This window comes from Chiloscyllium punctatum, chromosome 2 (assembly GCF_047496795.1).
Source record: "Chiloscyllium punctatum isolate Juve2018m chromosome 2, sChiPun1.3, whole genome shotgun sequence".
NCBI classification, from domain to species: domain Eukaryota; kingdom Metazoa; phylum Chordata; class Chondrichthyes; order Orectolobiformes; family Hemiscylliidae; genus Chiloscyllium; species Chiloscyllium punctatum.
The window spans coordinates 62868427-62890727 of NC_092740.1; the positions used below are offsets into that span (position 1 = coordinate 62868427).

At 38.7% G+C, this 22301-nt stretch overlaps 1 protein-coding gene across 5 annotated transcripts in view; it reads left to right on the top strand.

The window, feature by feature from the left end:
- Positions 1-22301, top strand: part of LOC140484720 (uncharacterized) — a 144784-nt gene that overhangs the window by 27894 nt on the left and 94589 nt on the right. For 4 of the 5 annotated variants that reach the window (XM_072583494.1, XM_072583484.1, XM_072583513.1 and 1 more), the window contains exons 3-6: positions 3905-3954; positions 14004-14103; positions 16067-16155; positions 21531-21645. In XM_072583494.1, the coding sequence (XP_072439595.1) occupies positions 3905-3954; positions 14004-14103; positions 16067-16155; positions 21531-21645 (354 nt within the window). Of the gene's footprint in view, positions 1-3904; positions 3955-12440; positions 12484-14003; positions 14104-16066; positions 16156-21530; positions 21646-22301 lie in introns of those variants that run through there. The other variant, XM_072583503.1, reaches the window with a different exon arrangement.

Here is a 22301-nt window from a genome sequence, read left to right on the forward strand (position 1 = left end):
ATAAAATGTTCATGAAAGAAACCAAATGAATTGTCTTTGTGTTTCTGTGAAAATAAATTGACATCTAGCAGTGTAATTAGAGCTTTTCTAACTTATATCTTGTAAAGCAAGATATAACAATAGGCTAGTGGCAGCTAAAATAAAGAAAGATTGTAAGTTATTTTACAAGCCTGTTAAAGATAAAAGGATAATTAGGCAAAGAGTAGAGCCCATTCAGACTTCGAAGGCATTTTGTCCTTGGATCCAGAAGATGTAGTCAGAGTTGAAAATGAATACTTTATGTCATTGATCACTATTCAGAGGGATGGTATGGCTATAGCTATCAGGGAAAAAGACTGATGTTTTTTAAGAAGTTAGCATTTATGGAGAGGAGGTTCTTAATGGTCTGGCTGGTTTAAAAGTAGATAACTCTTCATGCCTGATGAAATGTATCCCAGGATTTTGAGTGAGGCAAAGGAGGAAATGGCAAGAATACTGGCAGTAAGTTTGAATTTCTCTCTAGTTACAGGAGAGGTGCCAGACAGCCAATCTGGTCCATTATTCAAGAAGGGAGTAAGGGATAAACCAGATAACTACACACTGCGTCAGTCTAACTTCAGTGATGGGAAAACTATTGGAAGTAATTCAGAGGGACAAAATTAATATGCATTTGGAGAGGCAGGAGTTAATCAAGAACAGTCAAGAACAGTGGTTTTATTAAAGGGAGACCATGTCTGACCAACTGGATTGAATGTTTCGAAGTGGTGACCAGGTGTGTAGATGAGGGCAGGTCATGTGGTGCAGTCTTGGACTTCAGCAAGATTTTTGATTCCTCCAGCAAGGTTTAATGTTCCTTCCTGCCTAGTCAGTGTTGCACCTCATAATTTTGTACATCTCAATCATGTCCCCCTTTAGTCTCCACTGCTGCGAGGAAAATAACCCCAATCTTTCTTCATAACTAAAACAGTCTAGTCCAGGCAACATCCTGGCAAATCTCCTTTGCACCCTCCCCAGCGCAATCACTCTTCCAATAATGTGGATTCCATAACTACACACAATGCTCTAGTTGAAGCCTAGTCAAATTTTGTACAATTCCAGCCTAATCTTCCTGCTTTTAAACTCTCTGCCTCAGCTAATAAAAGCAAATATCACATATGCCATCTTAACCACTTTATCTACATATCATGCTACGTTAAGGGACTGTTAGAAAAGCACACCAAGGTCCCTCTAATCCTTGGTTCTTCCCACTTCCTATCTTTCATTATATATTCCCTTGACTTGTTTGGTCTACCCAAGTCCATCACCTCACATATATTCTGATTGAATTCCATTTGCCACTGATCAGCCCATCCTCCTGTCATCTAAGGCTATAGTCCTCACTATATACTATCTCATCAATTTTCATATTATCTATGAATTTGCTCATCAACCCTTTTAAGTGCAAATCATTTATATTTACCATAAATGCCAAGGGTCACAACATTGATTCCTGCGGAACCCCAATGGACACAGTCCAGTCACAAAAGCAGCCCTCTCTGCTTCCTGACACTCAGCCAATTCTGGATCCAATTAGCCAAATTTTCTTGGATCCCATGGTCTCTTACCTTTGCTGTCAGTAGGAGGGATCACTGATCATAGGATTTAAGGTAAGGTTAGGAGGTTTAGAGGGGATGCCTGGAAATTTTCTTTTACTCAGTGGCTGATGAGAATCTAGGATTCACTGCCTAGCAATCTCACTGTAAGGTTATAGAGGCAGAAACCCTCATAACCTTTAAGAAGTATTTAGATGTACAGTTGTGTTGCCAATGCATACAAGGCTGTGGGCCAAGAGCTGGAAACTGGGATTAGAATAGTAAGGTGTTTGTTTTTGACTGGTGCAGACTCAATGGGCCAAAGGGCCTTTTACTGTGTTGTCGACTTCTATAACTCTGTAATGTGGAAATTTGTTTTTATTCACCATATTTATTAACAACTTAGATGACAGAATAGAAAGCCACATATCCAGATTTACCAATGATTCGGCCGTTGGCTGCATTGTCAACAGTGTGAAATTTGTGAAATTGTAAGGAGGAACTGATAGCTTAATTAATTGAGCAAAATTCTGACAAATATTTAAAAGCTATAAACTGTAGAACTTTAGGGTCCATGTACAAATGTCATTAAAATGTCATGAAGAAATATAGAAACTAATCAAAAAGGCCGTTAGAATATATCTAATGGACTAGGATACAAAGGGATGAAGTCATATTTTAGCAATGGGAAGCCTTGGTCAGCCCACACCTGACGTACTGTGAGCAGTTTGAGGCCTGCGCTGTAGCAGGGGAGGATAACCTCAAATATTAGAATAATAAATTCAAGAGTTAAATTCTGAGGAAAACTTTGCAAATTAGAGTTGCACTCAATGTTCCCTCCAAATTGAGCAGGTGCACATAGCCTAGCAATTGTGAATATGTCGCGCAGGGAGAAAGAGACCATGCACCAGCAACAGTACCTTTAAGATGCACACATGCACAGCTTCATACCAGTCTTAAAGTGGCTGTGCATTGCAGCAAGCCTGCCATACATAGCAAACAGAATTTAAAAGTCATAGTAATGTTCTTTAGAAGTCTTTAGGGGTGACAAGATCATTGTTTTCAAGACACTGAAGGGAATAGATCGGATAGAAAGAAATAAATGGTTTCTGATGGGCATTGCAGAGTCTAGGGGTTACAATTTAATATTTAGAACTTTTAGGAGTGAAACTTGGAACCACATACATTTACAAAATGTAGAAAAAGTTCTGAACTTCCAGAAAAAGGCAACATGTGAGATGAATGATACATTTTCAATTTGATATTGATAGATTTTTGTTATTCATTTATATTAAGTGGAATAGGCAAAAGCAGGTGTACTGAATTTGGTCACAGATCAACCATGAAATTATTGGTGGCGCTTTTGTAGTACAACGGTAGTGCTATTACCCGTGAGCCAGGATGCTCGGGTACAAGTCCCATTTGCCCTAGAGTTGTGCATCATTGAAAAGGTTGAGTAGACTGTGTAAGAATCAGGAACATGAGTAAGCCGTTTGGCCCATCAAGCCAGCTTCACAAGTCAATAGGATCTTTGCTGAACTGACATTCAACTGACTGAAAAGTCTTCCAATCCTTCAAGAAATGAAATTCCTCCTTATCTCAGTTTTAAATTAGTGCTCTTTTATTCTGAGAGTTTGCTCTCCAGCGCTAGATTCTCCCATGAGGGGATACATTCTCTCAGCATTTACTCTGTTAACCTCCTTAAGAGTCCCATATGTTTCAGTGAGATCACCTCTCATTCATCTAAATTTCAGTGAGTTCCAAACTGTTCAGCATTTACTCGCAAGACCATTCCTCCATACGAGGGATCATCTAAGTGAGCTTCCTCTGAATGAACTGCCTGCAATGAAATGATATCTTTCTGTAAACAAAGGGACTAAAACTGCTCACAGTACTCCGGATCCAGCCACTCCATACCTTGTACAATAGCAGTAGGACTTTACTACTCCAACTCCCTTGAAATATGGGCCAAAATACCATTAATCTTCCTGCTGCACCTCAGTGCTGACTTCCTGTATTTCATGTTCAAGTACTCCAAGCCCCTTTGTGTTGCAGCTTTCCGCAGGGTTTTTTTTTCATTTAAATAATATTCTGTTCTTTTGTTCTGCCTTCGAAATGAACAACTTCACATTTTCCTTCATTTTACTCCATTTGCCAACTTTTTGGCCACTACTTAAGCTTATCTTAGTCTTTTTCAAAACTGTTTGTATCCCTCTCACAACTCACTTTTTCGCCTATTTTTATGTTTGCAAATTTGGCTACAGTACATTCATGTACTTCGTTCAACTCAGGTGATTAGTACATTTCAATTAATATGTTTCATATTAAGATAAACATTTAATTCTGTTAACTAGAAACTGAAAGAAGAGAACAAACTGTTGAAAAATGAGTTGGAAAACTTAAGGTGAGTCATTTTGTTTGATATTTGAAATAAATGAATACGCCGTAATCTTTTCAATGAAGAAAATGCATATTTTAAATTTCTTGAATATTCCTACAGAACTGCAAAATTTAACTAAGATTAGATTAGATTAGATTACTGTTTTTTTAGCTTATTTTTTTTAAGTTTCTTACTGTCAATTCTTTATATCATAGAACTGAACAATGATGCAGCATGAAAGAATGCAGATAGCCCATTGTGTTTGTCTTAGCTGTAAGAAATTGCTACCCAATTAGCTCCATTCCCTGCCCCTTTCCCAATTGGCCTACCAATTGTTATTCCTTAAATGAAAAATACAGGAGGGCATTTCAGGAGCAGTACCAGGCACCCCTAAAAATGAGGTGTCACCCTGTTGAAGCTACAAGACAGGATGACTTGTGTGCCAACAACATGAACAGCAAGTGATAGACAGGGCTAAGTGATCCTACAACCAATGGATCAGATTTCTCACATCCATCCGTGAATGGTGGTGAACAGTGAAACAGCTGTCTGGAAGAGGAAGCTTCATACACATCCCATCCTCAATAATAGGGCAGCATAGAATGACAGTGTAAATGATTAAATTGCAGCATTCATAACAATTTTCAATCGGAAGTGTTGAGTGGAACCAGTCTTCAGCCACTTTGGTTTCCTTCACATGATATCAAGAAACAGTTGAAGGCACTGCTTAATACAAATGCTATGTAGTGTGATAATATTCTGGCAATTGTACTGAAGACTTGTAGTCCAGACTTGCCATGCCACTTATTTAGTTCTAAAGAAAAGTAGTTACTGGACTTGAAATCTCTCTCCACAGATACTGTCATACCTGCTGAGTTTCTCCATTCTCTGTAATGTTTTCAGATTTCCACATCTGCAGTATTTTGCCTTTATTTTTAACGGGGCTAAAAGGTGATAAATCCCCTGCATCTGATGGGATACACCCTGGAATATTAAGGGAAGTAGCTGCAAAGAATGTGGATGCAATCTTATGAGAATACTTCAATTTTGAAGAAGTCCTAGAGGATTGGAAAGCTGCCAATGTTCCACTCTTTTTCAGAAAGTGAGTGAGATAAAAAGTAACTATCATCCAGCTAGGTTAACATTGGTTATGGAGAAAATGTTAAGAGTCTGTAATAAAGGATGGAACAGTGGAACATTTAGAAATAAATAATAATATTAAATAGAAAGGGACCTCATACTTGACAAATTTATTTTTCCTCAAAGAACTTTTAGGAGTTTAGCATGATTTAATGGAAACTGGTTGATGAAAAATACTTGGACTTCGAAAGGCATTCAATGAGGTACTACATGAGGCTACCTATTGAGATAAGTTTGGTAGTTTATTAGCATGGATAGATCATTGACTAACTACTAGAAGACAGTTGGAATAAAGGAAGCTGTAAATAATGAAACACCAGAAGGATCAATGCTGGGCTACAATATATAATAATGACTTGGATGAGGAAAGTGAATGTACTATTGACAACATTGTGGCTCACACAAAGGTAGTAGTGACAAGGACATAAGGAGTCTACATAGGGATATAGGCAGGTTAAGTGAGTGGGCAAAAATCTAACAAACAGAATATAATGTATGAAAATGTGATGTAATTCACTTTGGTAGGACTTTAGAAGAGCTGAATATCATTTAAATGAGAAAAGACTGCAGAAAACCGAGTGGGATTTGGGGGTTCTAGTACATGAATTGCAAAAATATGGCATCCAAGTTCAACAGGTAATAAGGATGGGAGGTGCAATGTGACCCTGATAATAATAGGGAGTATTATGACATGAAGATAGATAACCAAAACAAATAAGCCTTTCCACCTCTGTATTTGCAACATAGCAAAATTAAAATCTTCAAAGACCCTCAAAATTGACCGCAATGTTTCATAACATTAGTTTTTTGAATAACCAATTTTGAATAAAATCCCTGCAGTATAGAAACAGACCACTTGGTCCCACACCAACTCTTCAAAGAACATCCCACCGAGACCTACCCCTACCTTATCCCGTAACCCTGTCTTTTTCCATGGCTATTCCACCTAGTCCACATATTGCTGGACCCTATGGGCAATTTAGCACATGTTTGAAATGTGGGAGGAAACCAGAGCACCCGGTGGAAACTCTCACAGATACAAGTAGGATGTGCAAACTCCACAGACGGTCACCCAAGAGTGGAATCGAACCCGGTTCCCTGGTGCTGTGAGGGAGCAGTGCTAGCCAATGAGCCACAGTGCCACCCTTTTGAGAATTGAATCGTCAATTCTCGACACTGATTTGTAGTTTGAACAAAGGATGTAGCAATTTGTTAACGTTAGTTATTTTAGCAGACCAAAGTTAAACGAAGTAATCTAATTGATGTCTATCCCCATCAATCTACTCTTGGTCATCAGTAAAGTGCTGCTATGAAGCAACACCTATTCATCAATAACCTGCTCATTGACCCAATTTGGATTCTGTCAAGGTCATTAAGCTCCTGGCCTCATGACAGCATTGGTTCAAATATGGACAAAAGAGCTAAATTTCAGAAGTGAGGTCAGAGTGATTGCCCAATATATCAAGGGCTCATTTGACCAAGTATGGATTCAAGGAGCCTTAGCTCAATGGGAATCGGAGGAACAGGTGGGAGATCTCTCTGCTGGGTTGGAGTTGTACCTGCCACAGAAAATTATTTGTGGCTTTTAGCAGTTAGTCATCTGAGTTTTTTGGATCTCTCTACACAAGTTATTCAGTATTCTTGGCCCAGCAATCTTAATCTGCTTCATTAACGTCTTTCCATACGTCATAAGATCAGAGTGGAGATGTTCCTCGATGATTGTAAATTTTTGCCCTCTTTGCACCTCAGATACTGAAGCTGTCTATGTTCCAAATACAGCAAGACCTGGGCTGAGAAGTGGCAAGTAACATTTGCATCATGTAGGTACCAGACAGTGACCATAATCCAACAAAAGAGAACCTAATCCTTGTCCATCTACATTCAGTGGCACTATGATCACTGAATTATCCCATTATCAACTTCTTAGGGATTGCCATTGACTAGGTACTGACCTGGACTAGCCATATAAATGCAGTAGCTAAAACAGCCAGTTATGAGCTAGGAATCTTGCAGTGAATAACTTGCCTCCTGACCTCCAAAGCTGGTCCTCCATCTGCAAGGCACAAATCAGGAGTATGATGAAATATTTCCCACTTGCCTGGATAAGTGCAATTCCATCTACACTCAAGAGACTAGACACAATCCAGGACAAAGCATTCATTTGATTGGTGCCATATCTGGCAACATCTACTCCCTCCAACACTGATGCCAGTGGCAGCTGTGTATAGCATCTACAAGATATATTATTGAAATTCACCAAGATTCCTTAGCATTTTCCCAACCCAATCTCAAAGGATTGTATCTCAAAGGACAAGGGCAGCGGATACATCGGAGCATAACCACCTGCAGATTCCTTGCCAGGCATCTCATCATCCTGACAATGAAATATATCATCCTTCCTTCAGTGTCATTGGGTCAAAATCCTGGAATTTTCTCCGTAATGGCATTATAGGTCTATCTACAGCACGTGGATTGCAGTGGTTCAAAAGCAGTTTGCTAACACCCTCTCAGTGGCAACTTGGGATGGACATTAAACGCTGGCCAGCCAATGATGCCCACATCCCATGACTCAATAAAAATAATCCTATGTATTTCAGTGACTATTTCATAGGGCAGTCTCAGTTATATTTGGCACTACCTCTATGACATTTGAAGGTACTTAGGTTTGCTTCTGAGGATATGGGGACATACTATTACATTTTTTCTGTGATGCCTGCTTTTGATGATTCTGCTTTCGTGCTGTCTGCTGCAGGCATTGTAGCCTCAGTTATTGACCAGCAATAGCCCTCCTTTGTTGCATCAGCTCATACTGCTCCCAAGAAACCTTTGGGTTGAACTTTACCAAAAATTGGCTAAATTTCAGTTTTTGGGGTGTTTCATGGAAGGTTTCAGTCAGTGATTTATTAGATTAGATTACTTACAGTGTGGAAACAGGCCCTTTGGCCCAACAAGTCCACACCAACCCACTGAAGCGCAACACACCCTGACCCATTCCCCTACACCTAACACTACGGGCAATTTTAGTATGGCCAATTCACCTAACCTGCACATTTTTGGACTGTGGAATATGCAAACTCCACACAGTCAGTCGCCTGAGGCGGGAATTGAACCCGGGTCTCTGGTGCTGTAAGGCAGCAGTGCTAACTGCTGTCCCACCCAGGTTATCTTACGGAATTTTCTGCTGCATGCTTGCCGCTTGTAACATACCTCCATGGCATACTCTCACACTACCTTACTCCCAGCAATGGCAAAATACTCCTCAGTGCTGGGACCTCCTGATGTTCATGCTACAAGTACCATATTTAAATCCCATTTGCACAGTATGTCAAATGCTGCTAGTTTTGTGTGAAGTGGCCACCTGTGTCATTGTGCGTTCCATTGTCTTTGGAATGTGCAGAGGTGTTGCAAGAATGTAATGATATTGTTATGACACAGGGATAGCAAGCCAAATCAAGACAGACTCAGTATCATTAGATTTACTACAGATTGAGTTTAAAACATTCAATGACTCTCAAAATTGCTAAATTGTTCTTATCCAGATTTTACGAATAACAGATTTTGGACACCAAGTTTATAATTTCAGAAGAAGTTATTTATAATGTAACCTTAGCAGAACACAGATAAACAACAAAGCAATCTAATTAATATCTTTGATCATTAACCACGACTCGCATGCTGACAGGCAGACAAACAGATGGACAGTTAGGGGATAAATTAACAAAGAAAAATACGAAAGAATAATCATTTGCTAATTTGATAACTATTTCAATGATGAAATCCCTGGATGATGGCTTATTACAGGCAAGTCAAACTGTATATCTTGCTTGAATTCTGAAGTGACTAATTAATGCAACAGCTTCAGCAGACCTCTGGAGATATTGTATGGACTGAGATTCTTTTCTCAAAACATTCAACAAGTCGAAATCTGGAGATTAGATTAGATTTTAGATTAGATTAGATTACTTACAGTGTGGAAACAGGCCCTTCGGCCCAACAAGTCCACACTGCCCCGCCGAAGCGTAACCCACCCATACCCCTACATCTACATCTACCCCTTACCTAACACTATGGGCAATTTAGCATAGCCAATTCACCTGATCTGCACATCTTTGGACTTCTTTGGAGAGAAAACCAAAGAGAACAAACCCTAAAATCAGCCCAGACCAGAAGCTTCTATAACATAAGCCTCCTTCCTGACCAAAGCCTAGTCAGAACCAATTCATTCTTTGTTTTTCTCTTTTTATTTAACATTGTCTGTAGTTGTTTGGGCAGCAATGGTCTGCCTTTGATTTGCCAATTCAACATCTCAGTGCCGAATCATCTAGGGTGTCCCTTGAGCAGTAGTTAAGCTGTATTATCTTGCCAGATCAATTCCCAACAGAAAATACCTGAATTTGTTCTCTTTTAAAGCGAGCTGGTGTTCAAAGTTTGGTGTTCAGTTCTGAACTTTAACTTGCAGTAACAAACCAAAGAAATGAGGAAAAGAAAATAGAAAAATAGTATAATAAAGCAAAGAAATGTGGATGTTAGAGTTATGAAATAAAACCAGAAATTGCTGGAGAATTTCAGCAGATCTGGTAGCATTTGTCAGAACAAAGCAGTGTTAGTGTTTTGAGTCCAGTGACTTCATTAAAAGAAAATTAGTGATTTCTCAGCAATATTCTGTGTTCATCAAAGGTAAGTGCCATGACTCTCACTCCCTTTCTCTGCAATCAGAGTATGTGAAGAGCTAGCTAGAAATGTAGAAACAGATAGGAAGAGTGTCTGCAGGTATCTATAAAGGAATAGAGAACTAACACTCACCTTATTTACTCTTGAGAATGAGGCTGCAGAGTTAATAGTAGATAATAAGGCATTAGATAAAATGAATATTTAGTGTCTGCCTTCACTATGGAGAATACAAAAATCATTCCAATAATAACTAACTCATGAGGTGGAATGGAGAGAAGAACTTAGTTAATTACAATCACAAGGGAAAAGGTATTAAGCAACTGATGAAGCTGTAGACTGACAAGTCTCAGAATAAGATGGACTTCATCCTAGGATTAGATTCCCTACAGTGTGGAAACAGGCCCTTCAGCCCAACAAGTCCACACCGACCCTCCCAGAGCAACTCACCCAGACCCTGACTAATGCACATTTACCCCTGACTAATGCACTTAACACTATGGGCAATTCAACATGGCCAATTCACCTAACTTGCACATCTTTGGACTGTGGGAGGAAACCAGAGCACCCGGAGGAAACCCACGCAGACACTGGAAGAATGTGCAAACTCCACACAGACAATTTGCCTGAGGCAGGTGCTGTGAGGCAGCAGTGCTAACCACTGATCCACCGTGCTGCCCAAGGATCTTAAAAGTGGTTGCTAATGTAGTAAATATGTTGCTGTTAATTTTCCAAAATTCTCCAAATTAAGAGAAGATTCCATTGAACTGAAAAGTAATAAATACAACACCTCTGTTCAATAAGGGAGGGAGCAGAAAACAGAACCTACAGGCCAGTTAGCTAGACATGTCATTTGAAAGGTGTTGGAATTGATCATTAAAGAGATTATTGTTGCTGACTTACAAAAATTTAAGTTAATCAGGCAGAGTCAGTATAGTTTTATCAACTGCAAACATACTTAACCAATCAAGGAGTTACATGTGGACAAAGCAACATGGAGATGTACTGTAGTTTGATTTCCAGAGGCATTTTACAAAGTGCCAGATCAAACATTATTGTGGAAAATGCAAGTTCATGGTGTAGGGGGTAATGGATAGAAGATTGGTTGCTTTACTGGCTGTCAGAACACAGAGAGTCGCATAAATGGATGTGTATCTGATTGGCAGGATACAACAAGCAAAGTCCTGCAGGGTTCTGTGCTGGGATGTTAACTTTTTACAGTTTACACCAATGACTTGGATGAAGGGAGCAAGGGCTTTTGCCCAAAACGTCAATTTTCCTGCTCCTCGGATGTTGCCTGACCTGCTGTTTTTTCCAACACCACACTCTGGATTCTAATCTCCAGCATCTGCAGTCCTCACTTTCCCCTGAAAGGAGCAAAACCTTAGTGGTTAAATTTGCAGACAGTGTCAAGATAGTTAGGAAGGTATCTTGTAAAGAAGGAAGTTGCAGAAGGACATAGATTGATTGAGGACTGGGCAAAAATCTGGCAAATGGAGTATAATGTAGGAAAATGTGAAACTCTTAAATGGCAGGAAGATCAGAATTGCAGAGTATTAGTTAACTGGAGAACGACTGCCGACTTTTGAGATGCAGAGAGTTTAGGTGTTACAGTGCATGACTCAGAAAACATTAGTACGCAGTTACAGCATGTTATCAGGAAGGCTGTTGGAATATTCTCCTTTACTATGAGAAGAATTGAACATAACAGCCAGAATGTTACACTTCTGTCATGCAGGGCATTGGTGAGACCATATTCTGAATATTGTGAATAATTTTAGCCTCCTTATTTAAAGATGAGCGTGAATGCATTGCAGACATGTCAGAGGATGTTACTAAATTGATAACTGCACTGAATGGAGTTTACTATCAGAAGTTGGACAGGTTAGGCTTATATCCACTGGAGTTTAGAAGAGTGAGGGTGACTTGGTTGAGTATCAGATCCTGAATGATTATAACAAGGGCAACATGGGATGGATATTCTCTGTTGTGGGTCAGTCTGGAATCCAGGGACATTGTTTTAAAATTAGGTGTTGTTCTTTTAAGACAAAGGTGAGGAGTTTTGTTTCTCTTGAGGGTTTTGTGACTTTGGAACGTTGCCTTAGAAGGCACTGGAGGTGGGATCTTTGATTTAGTGGTTGCTGTAGTACTGAAAGATTCAACAAACTTTTTTATTACATTTCCTACATACCTCAATATATTGCAATCACAGGGAGTCCTATATCTTGCCTAGTACAGAGAGGGCATGATATTCATTGCCCTGGTTTTTGGTGTTTCACATTTACATTTCTGTTCTTTTAGGAGATAATTTCTGGTATTCCTTTAGCTTTTTCATACTTGAGTTATTTCTTTTTAGAGGTGGATCTTTTACGTTGACCTGAGATGGTAAATAAGCTTTTGTTTTATTGAATCCATTGTTGATTGTCAGGAAAAATCTAATAGTTCACTAATATCCTTTAAGGAAGGAAATTGCCATCCTGCAGCAATGTGGTTAACTCTCAGCTACTTTCTGGGCAATTAGGGATGGGCAGTAACGCTGACCTAGCCAATGATGCACTCATCCCATGAATGTATAAAAAAAATTAATAATGCTCCTATTCAATTTTAACAATACAATTAACTGCTTCCTTTTGTCGTATGCAGTTGCAACATGGTGACAAGAAGGCTATTGGAATATTCTCCTTTATTATGAGAAGAGTTGAACGTAACACTAAGATTGTTATATTTCTGTCATGCAGGGCATTGGTGAGATCATATTTTGAATATTGTGTATAATTTTAGCCTCTATTTAAGGATGAACACAAATGCATTGCAGACATGTCAGAGGATGTTACTAATTAGATAACTGCACTGAATCGATTTTATTATGAGAAGTTGGACAGGTTAAGCTTATGCTTTCTATGCTGCGAAGCAATTACTCACTGAACATGGTTAGGGAACAAACAGTTCTAAGGCATTGCTGCACTTTAGTGTTCAAAAGTATTAGTTACATTCAGTACAGCTCAGAAATAAGGGCAGGGTATTGGCGAGGTTTCCACTTGGCCAATCAAAACAGTCTATGGATTACTGAAGAGCTGTAGCAGGATCACAATTAGGTGGACAAAAAAACAGATAGAAACAGAGAAAGGATTCATGCCGAAAAAACATAGAATCTGCATTGCTAATGAGGTAACATAGCGTTGTTGGCTCTGTGCAGTCAGAACTTGAGAAGAAATTTCTGGAGTCAGTAAATGCATAATTAATAGTATATTTGGGACTTATGCAACTATCATTAGATAGTTCTGAGAGAACTAAGTAAGAATTTCTAGCAGCTAGCAGGCAGGAACAAATATTGGAGTGAAGGCTCAGTAAAAGTCCTGGAAGCTATGGTAGATCAGAAGAAGCTGTAGTTCAGTGCAGCTGTGAGCAAGGGTGAAGGAAACACATAAACAGTTTTGGCTTTGCAAAATTGAGCAAGATTAGAGCTTAGCAAAAGGAAATCCAAATCGAGCTTAGTGAAGCTCGACTTTTGTTAAAAAACAGGAGTTAAGCCTGTCAGTAACTGCTGGACTGTGGTTTCCAGAATCGTGGGGAGGGTAGTCCCAGGAATAGAAAGTGAGCCACCAGAAGATGTACAGTAATTAAGGCAGTTCATGACACAATAGCTCTTGATGAAGTTCAAGGCCAGGTCATCAATGTGTGCAGTTGGAATCCCTTGTGAAATCTAAGATATGTTGTCAATATAGTGTCAATAGCATCTGTGGCTTTTTACTGAAAAACCTGTGGAATTCGTCTTAATCACTGATTGCTGAATTGCAACTGATGTGCTTTGTGTGGTGTTTGACCCTAGTTTTGACTGTTACCCTTATTTGTCTCATATTACAGTGTTAGAATGTAAATTATATTTATCATGAACAATGTAAACCTTTTTTCAATCTTTGTATGTTTGAGCAAGTTTTATTTGCAATAAACTAGTTATTCTTTATTGACTAAAGAAAAAACTGGCTGAATTGTTCATATTACTAAATCAGAGATAATCCAAAACCTATATAATTGGACATAGGACCACTTGTTAAATTTAAAACTTGTTATAACCAGTGTAGGAGTGGGATTAAAAAGGACTTGTTGTACCTCTTCAACTTTAGTTATAATAACAAAAAATATCAACTCAAGTAAATAACAAAAAATGTTCCTTGAAGTAATGAATTCCTTTTTTTAAGTCTGTCTGTAATTTCCAAAAGAGATTGTAATTTCTGTTGAAGTTTTATTTGCTTTTTTCTTTGAAGATTGCAATATCTGCAACTACTGGAAGAAAAATGGAATGGGCACTATGATGAACGACGCGTAACTCTACTAAAGGCTCAAGTAATGCAGCTGGAGAGACAGGTAATGTAATTTCTAAGGCAATATTAGAGTTTTATTTTCGATTTTGTGATGGAGTTTGTTATTGCTGCTGGAATTTGAAATGGCGTAGATGGCAAACTGGGTGCTAATTGCAACATTAATATGTTGGGTTTGTTCACTATTTTTCCTAAGCTACATTACTTGCTCAAAATAGTAGCATACAGACATTTATTACAATTTTACTTGAGTTGACATTTTGTTTTCCCTTTCCCTCCCAGTACGTCCACTGTCTCTGTAGCTACTTCATTTAATATTCTAGAATATATCGCGTCAGTCTTTAGTCTCATTATTTTCCCTAGCACTTTTTCTCTAGTGATAGCTTTACACTTTTTTCTTTCTTCTTCTTTTCCTCTTGAATATTTAGTAATTTTGGAATGCTATTAGTGTCTTCTATTATGATATATTCAAGTATTTATTTAATTCCATTGTCATTTCCTGTTTCTCCATTAATATTTCGCAAACTTGGTATTTCCAAGGGACCTAAATTCACCGTGGGCTTCTCTTTTCCTTTTTTATATATCAAATTTCACTCTTGCTGTACATCTTGATATTACTTTCAAGTTTACCCTCAAGTTTATTGTTTTCCCTCTTCGTTTTTTAAAATATTTTTTAGGCTTTTAAAACTTTTCCAACCCTTTGATTTGTGTTTTTTTCTTTCAATCTGATGCTTTCGTTAACTTAAATAAAAACCAAAAGAACTACAGACGCTGTAACTCAGAAACTAAAACAAAAATTGCTAGAAAAGCTCAGCAAATCTGGCAGCACCTGTGGAGAGTTCAGAGTTAATGTTTCAGGTCGAGTGACCCTTCCTCAGAACTTTGTATTGGAAGACCAGCAGGGACCTGCTGTGCTTTTCCAGCAATGTCTGTTTTTGTTGCTATTGTACCTTACGTAGTTACGGATAGTTGGCTTATCCCCTTCCTCGAATCCTTCTTCCTAGCTGGAATATATCTTTGCTGTGAGACATAAACTATTTCTTAAATCATCTCAAAACCAAGGAGCACTTGCACTTCCTGGAAACACCTGTCAAATGTGTGGTTGGAGGTGCGGCTCTAGGATTAGACTCAGCCACACAAGAACCCACAGATCCATGACCGGTGACGCAGAATTGTCTAGGTGTACACTAATACTCATTAGTGAGTGATTACTGAATTTCTTAAAGTTTGCCAATGTTCCTCAATCATCATTGCTGCTGAACTCGTTTTAGCACTACACCCCAGCCAGTAATGCCCTTAATGCTTTATAATTAACCGTATTTAAGTTTTGACTTTAATTAGTTTGGATCAAATTTACTTTCTTCAAGTTTAACTGAAATAATTAATAATTTTGATATTTAGAGATAAAAAGAAAATCCTGTCAGTATTGATGCAAGAAATTGGGTAAGTGGCGTTGAAATGCCCATCATTGAATGATGGAGTGGACTCAATGGGCCAAATGGCCTTACTTCCACTCCTATTTCTTATGGCCTTATATGGTCTTAAATTAAATGCCTTGGGCAATTTTGCTATATATTTTTATCCTTAAATGTATTCTTTGTTTAATTTTGCTCTGATTATCAATGTAAATTGAACTTTCGTTTTTTGCAAGTTCTGTGTGAGTAATTTATGGCCTGACTTTGTGGTCAGCTTCAATTATGCAACATTTTGCATTGGAACTTGCAGTAATTAAAATCAGTTTCAATGTGATGCCCTCTGCATGGAAAGAGGTCTGTGAACAGGGAAACAACTGTGTTTCAACTTAAATAATTATATTTAAGAGTCCTTACTAAAGTTTCCTGATTTCAGTGTTCAGATGGTTATGCAGTTTATTTCTTTATATTCAATATCACTAGATCAGTGTCTCTAACTGAGATTTCTTTATTGTGCATCTTATTATTAATATTGATTATTAAGTGATTTTCGATCTATTGGTAATCTCTAGATTTGTATTGTATTGTTTTAAATAGGTGGTGTTACTTACAGAGGCACTGAGTTCAAGAGCTGCTCTGATGTTAGAGATTGAAAATACTTTGGAACTATTAAACAAACGATTCAGGTAAACACTATACAAAATGTAAAGCTGTATTTCTTGAGAGAAATAGGATATTTTATATAAAAACATAAGTTTTGCTAAGGAGATATTAGGGCAAAGAATGGAGTCCTTTCTGATGGACTACATTGTAGCTTATCTCTCCACGCTTCAGGCTCACTGCCTTTATTCCTGATGAAGGGCTTTTGCCCGCAACATCGATTTCGAAGCTACTTGGATGCTGCCTGAACTGCTGTGCTCTTCTAGCACCACTAATCCAGAATCTGGTTTCCAGCATCTGCAGTCATTGTTTTTACCGAGTTGATTTTAACCCTACTGCGAATCCATTGCAAGGATGCCTGCCTTGAAGAAGTTTTCCTCCTCTCTCTACAAGAATCTCAGGGAGTCCCTCTCCCACTGCAACTCCCAGGTCATTTCCTACTCTGCTACTTTCTCCCCATCCCCATCCTCCTCTAGCTTATCTCTCCATGCTTCAGGCTCACTGCCTTTATTCCTGATGAAGGGCTTTTGCCCGAAACGTCGATTTCGAAGCTACTTGGATGCTGCCTGAACTGCTGTGCTCTTCCAGCACTACTAATCCAGAATCTGGTTTCCAGCATCTGCAGTCATTGTTTTTACCTACATTGTTTCTTTACTGGGCCCATCTGTTCCATTATTGAGGAAACTCATTCTTTTGTTGCTCTCTTGGAAATACAAATACTTTAAACTTTGAGCAAAAAATAGGTACTGTGAAGGAAAAGTGGGTGTGAAAATAGTTATTTCGTGGTAATTTTTTGTGCAGTTTTATTTTACTTTTTTGTTTCATTTGGCAATCTGAAATATATTTGAAAGTTTTTTTGGTGTCTAAACGTTTGAGGGTGTAAGATATATTTTATCATTGTTTATTGCAATACATTATCTGTCATGATTGGCACCAATTTGGTATGACCTCCATCTCTTTCTTCCTCTCGGACTTGATGCCGCTTCCAACCTTCTGATTTTTGACCTATCCTAGTGTTACAACGCTGCATGAATCATTTCCCTGTGTCAAACTTGAGGGTGCTTTCAGCTTTCTGACTTGTGGTCTGTACTGTTGTAGCACCACTGCCTAAGGGATTCACAAGGGACCCCTATACATATCAGACTATGCTCTGGAGTTGTCATCCACTTTCTTGCATGCTATTTACTGTTTGACAGAATTTCCACAAGCTGCAACTGCCTTCAGGATCTTCCTGGATATGTTGGCCCTTCCCTGCAGGGTGCCAACCAGTGACTGACAATGAAGGTTGAGGTTGGCAGCCACCACTCTGTTCTTTGCCACACTCCATCCAGTCTGCCTCTTTAGGCGTAAACCGTGATTGAGCTCAGCAATTCCCTGCCTTCCTGGATATTACAGCTGAAACCAAGGGACCTCTGCAACAGTCTGTAGTCAACAGTCAGTTGATCAACACAAGAGAGCCACTGAATGTCATCCAGAATGGCCATTACCCTCAGCCCTTCAACCAAGCAAAACCTGTCATCGCTTCCCCACTGCCTACTAGCCGAAAGTCACAATATGCTGCAAGCTTCCTCCAGTCCTGGCCGTGACCACAGGGAGGGGAGTAGATGATTCAAACCCAGTCATGAAGAGGGGAGGAAGGCCAAGACCCTTCAACCAGTCATGAGGAATAGTTCCATTGAGCCGTAACCTGAGTGGATCCTGGAGGTGGTAGGAGCCAGCAATAAGGAGTGCTATGGTTATCCAAAAAGAAATCGCCAGGCAGCAGCCATGATCAAGCAATGGACAATTGAACAAGGTTTACTGACACAGTGTTGCTGTAGGGTAGAAGCACCCTACAGCGCCAATCTTTGAAAATCCACAATTGAAATGTTCAGTGGTTGTTGTACATAGACCCCAGGCAATGATCCCCAATTTGTTATGGTCCCAGGCAAAATATTCCAATGTGTTCCTCTCCTGGGTAAGGAGATATGAATTGGCTTCCCAATTTTATTCTCCCAGTTCTTTGGTTGGTTGTAATAAGGTTTCATTAAAAAGGACTCCTTCTCTTGTGGATGCCTTTCTGTCAGACCCAAGTTAACTCACGTTTTTATAGAAACCATTTTAACAAGCAGTGAGTTTACTTATTACGAGACACAAGAAAAAATCCTATTCAACGCACACATACACAGATTAGAAATAAGAAGTGAACCCAAAAGATAAAAGTAAATGAAAAGTGTCATATGTATAAGTCTCTGAATTGTTCATGAAGAATGGATCGTTGAAAATTGTGGCCATTGAGTGGAAGTTACCACCAGTGTTGATGTTGATGCTGGATCAGTCGGTTTCATAACCCTTACTTCTGCAGATTGATTGCTATTCTATAGTTCTAATTCCTTTTGATTATGATTGAATTCTAGCTTTCTGGGTGCAAATGATTGTTTTTGTTGCCGTATTTCCTTTTCTAGCTTATTTGCAGCACTCTGGGTGAGAGAGAACCGTCACTTGCAACATAGGTGTAATACAGAGTATAATTCTTTGACTGAGAACTGAGTGCATTCGTGTATACCAGCCAGGGTTCATGCATTTGCATTTATGATATTCACTAGTACACTCCAGCAGAGTTGAAACTGGCCTGTCCTTGTACGTTTTTCAGAGGTAAGAACACAGTATATCCGGAGTTCAGGATGATATCCACAAGGGGTGTCTTGCTGTTGAGTAGTGAATGTCAGCCCTTTGTACTCACCAGATATCATAATTCAGTCTATGAAAGCAAAATACTGCAGATACTGGGACTCTGAAATAAAAACAAAGTGCTATGGAAATTCAGCAGGTCTGGCCGCACCTGTGCAGAGAGAAACAGTGTGCACATTTCAAGTCCAGTATGCCCCTTCAATGGAATTCAAATTCAAAGAGCAGTCATACCAAACTCTAGCCATTAATTCTGTTTCTCTTTTGACTAATGCTGCCAGATCTGCTGAATTTCTCCAGCCCATTGCTTCATTTATAGTCCATTCTATTCTGACATGTCTGTTTTGCCCCTTTCAAGGGTGGTTGTTAGAAGTTGCATCTTAAGACTTTAAAGAAGCAGCTTTGGATATCATGGATGCCTGGAAATAATTTTCCAATAATCCTTAGATTTTGGAAAAGTCTGAGTGGATTGGAAAATTGCCCAATGTAATACCTTTATTCAGAAAGCGAGGGAAAGTCCAGAGATATGCAGGTTAGGTGGATTAGCCATGGGAAATGCAGGGTTACAGGAATAGGGTGGGGGAATTGAGTCTGCGTGGGATGCTTTTCGGAGGGTTAGTGTGGACTGTTTAAGCCAAATTGCCTAATTCCACACTGTAGGACTTCTATGATTTTTTTAAAAAAGTAGGCATAGGCCAGTTGGCTTAACATTTATCATTGAGAAAACATTGCAGTTATTTGGAATTATATAAAGTAATCAGTTAGCGTGGCTTCATCAAGGGAAATCATATTTGATAAATTTATTAGTTATTTGAAGAAGTAGCAAGTAAGACAGATAAAGTACTGACCATTAAGTTACTGAATAAGGTGAGTGCCCATTGTGTTATGGGTAAATATATTAGCATGGATAGAGAATTGGCTAACTAATAGTTGACTGAGGTGGAAAAAGTGTGGGAGTTTTAAGGATGGTAACCTGTAACTAGAGGAGTGCCAGAGATCATTGCTGGTGCCACAATTATTTACAATATGTAAATAACTTTGATAAGGAAGTGAATGTATCATTGTTTGTAGATGAGAAGGCAACTGGTAAGGATGATGCAATAAGCCTGCAGAGGGATGTCAACAGGTTAAGGAACTGGGCAAAACCTTTGCAGATGGAATTTAATGTGGGAGAATGTGCAGTAAATACACTTTGGTAGGAAGAATAGAGGATCTGAATGTTATTTACATGGAGAAAGATTGCAGAAAGCTGTATTATAGAGAGATTTAGGGTCCTCCTGCACTAATCAGAAAACTTTACCATCCAAGTTCAGCAGGTAAAAGGGAAGGTTGGATTGTCCTTTTTCTCAAAGATAGTGGAATATGAAGGTAGCGAAATCCAACTGAAGCTATATCAGGCACTGATTCAACAACAGTTGGAATACTGTGAACAGTTTTAGTCCCCTTATTTAAAGAAATATATACTAGCATTGAACACAGACCAGAGGTTTTCAGATTGATTCTGGGTTTGGATTGATTGTTGAAGAAATTTTGAGTAGTCTGGCCATGTACTCACTGGAGTTTAGAAAATGGGTGCAGATTTTATTGAATCATATAAGATTTTTAGGGACTTAACAAATTAGATACAGAATGGCTGTTTTACTTTGTGCAAGAATCTAGGACCAGAGGATATAATCTCACAGTAAGAGGACATCTATTTAAGAATGAGATGATTTTCTTCTTGTGAATATCTTGAATCTATGAAATTCTTTAAGATAAAAGGCTGTCACTGCTGGTTCATTAAGTATATTCAAGATTGAAGTAGACACATTTTTTGACCAGTAAGGAAATCTAGGGTTATAAGGAAAAGGCAGGAAAGTAGAGTTGAGGATTATCATATCAGCTGTGATCTCATTTAAATGGCGGAGCACACTTGATGAACCAAATTGCCTACTATTGCTCATACACAGAACATTACAGTGCAGTATAGGCCTTTTGGCCCTCGATGTTGCGCCGACCAGTGAAACTAATCTGAGGCCCATTATCTATCACTATCGCTAGTATCCTTACATACAGATGAGGAAGGACACCACTTAGACTGGGACACGCATCCATCCCAGGACAAGCCAAACAGAGACACACATGAGAATTCCTAGAACCATGGCATTCCAACCGGAACTCTATCAACAGACACATGAATTTAGATCCCATCTATCACTCTCTGAGAAAAAGAACAGGGAAATGACATCACCACCACAGGAAGTGACATCACTACAGGAAATGAGACTACCAACCCAAGGAAAGCTAAACAAATAAATAGAAAGCGATCCATAACACCAGTGCTTCACCAGAGGCTCACTGATGATGTTACCTAGTATGGTGGCAAAACATCTAAAAATGAACCTTCCAGCTCAGTGAGCAAACTTTCATCCAGAACCTTAACCTGAGCTACAATTCTCTTCCAAACTGGCTATCTTTCTGTTGAACTGTCTGGGCCATTGTTTAGCTTGTTACTTTTTAATATAACAGGGTTAGAAATTAACTAATTATTTGCTGTAAATGATAAGATGAATAAGTATAAACATTTATATTCTGTAGGGTGAATATTATCTCATGCTTGGGAAGTAGTACCTCTTTGAGCAATGAATCAAAACTTTTATCATAATTAATTTATTATTATTCATAGCTCTCAAAATGTTCTTTAACAAGTGGAAAAGCATTTATAATACAAGATAAATGTTTGGCCTCTCCACAGATCCTTATTAATGTTCGAAAGTCCCACAGCTGAAGTACCAATTTCACAAGCTGAACTGATGCAGCTTACTGGAATGTGTCAAACTCTTCAAAAAAGACTGCAAAGATGGCAAACGGTAGGATGAGAATTGAACAAGACTTGAAGTATTCTTAATTTTTTTATTCAATTACACAAGTAGCACCTAAAATAATGTTTTATAAAAGAGTATTCTTAACTTTAGGATAATTTGAAGATGACAAAAGAACATGAATTAATTATATAACTAATTTGCTGGGCTATGCTTGGACAGAAGAACATCATTATTTAAGTTAAAAATCACACAATGCCACGTTATAGTCTAACAGATTTATTTGGAAGTACTCTCTCTCTCTCTCTCTCTCTGTCTCTCTCATGCACACACACACTTGCTCTCGATCTCTCTTGCACTCTCTCAAGATTTGCATTCTCTCTCTCTCTCTCTTTTTCTCTTTCTTTTGTGCACAAACATACAAATACACATACACATTCTCTTGCTCTCTGTCTCTCTCATTCTCCCTCAAGATTTGAATACGGACAGGCTTTAACCTCACACCTCTAACGTATTGTCTAAGCTGAGATATGACCATTTTTGATTAAAACCTTAAGTTATCTCAGGAATGTGACTTGAGAGAATTTCTGGGATTTGCATGTTGAGGAATCAAAATCTGCAACCCATTCTAAAAGTACAAAGACATAACAGCAATCTAGGTTTATTCAATATATCGTGCATGACACTATGATCTTGTGTTATAA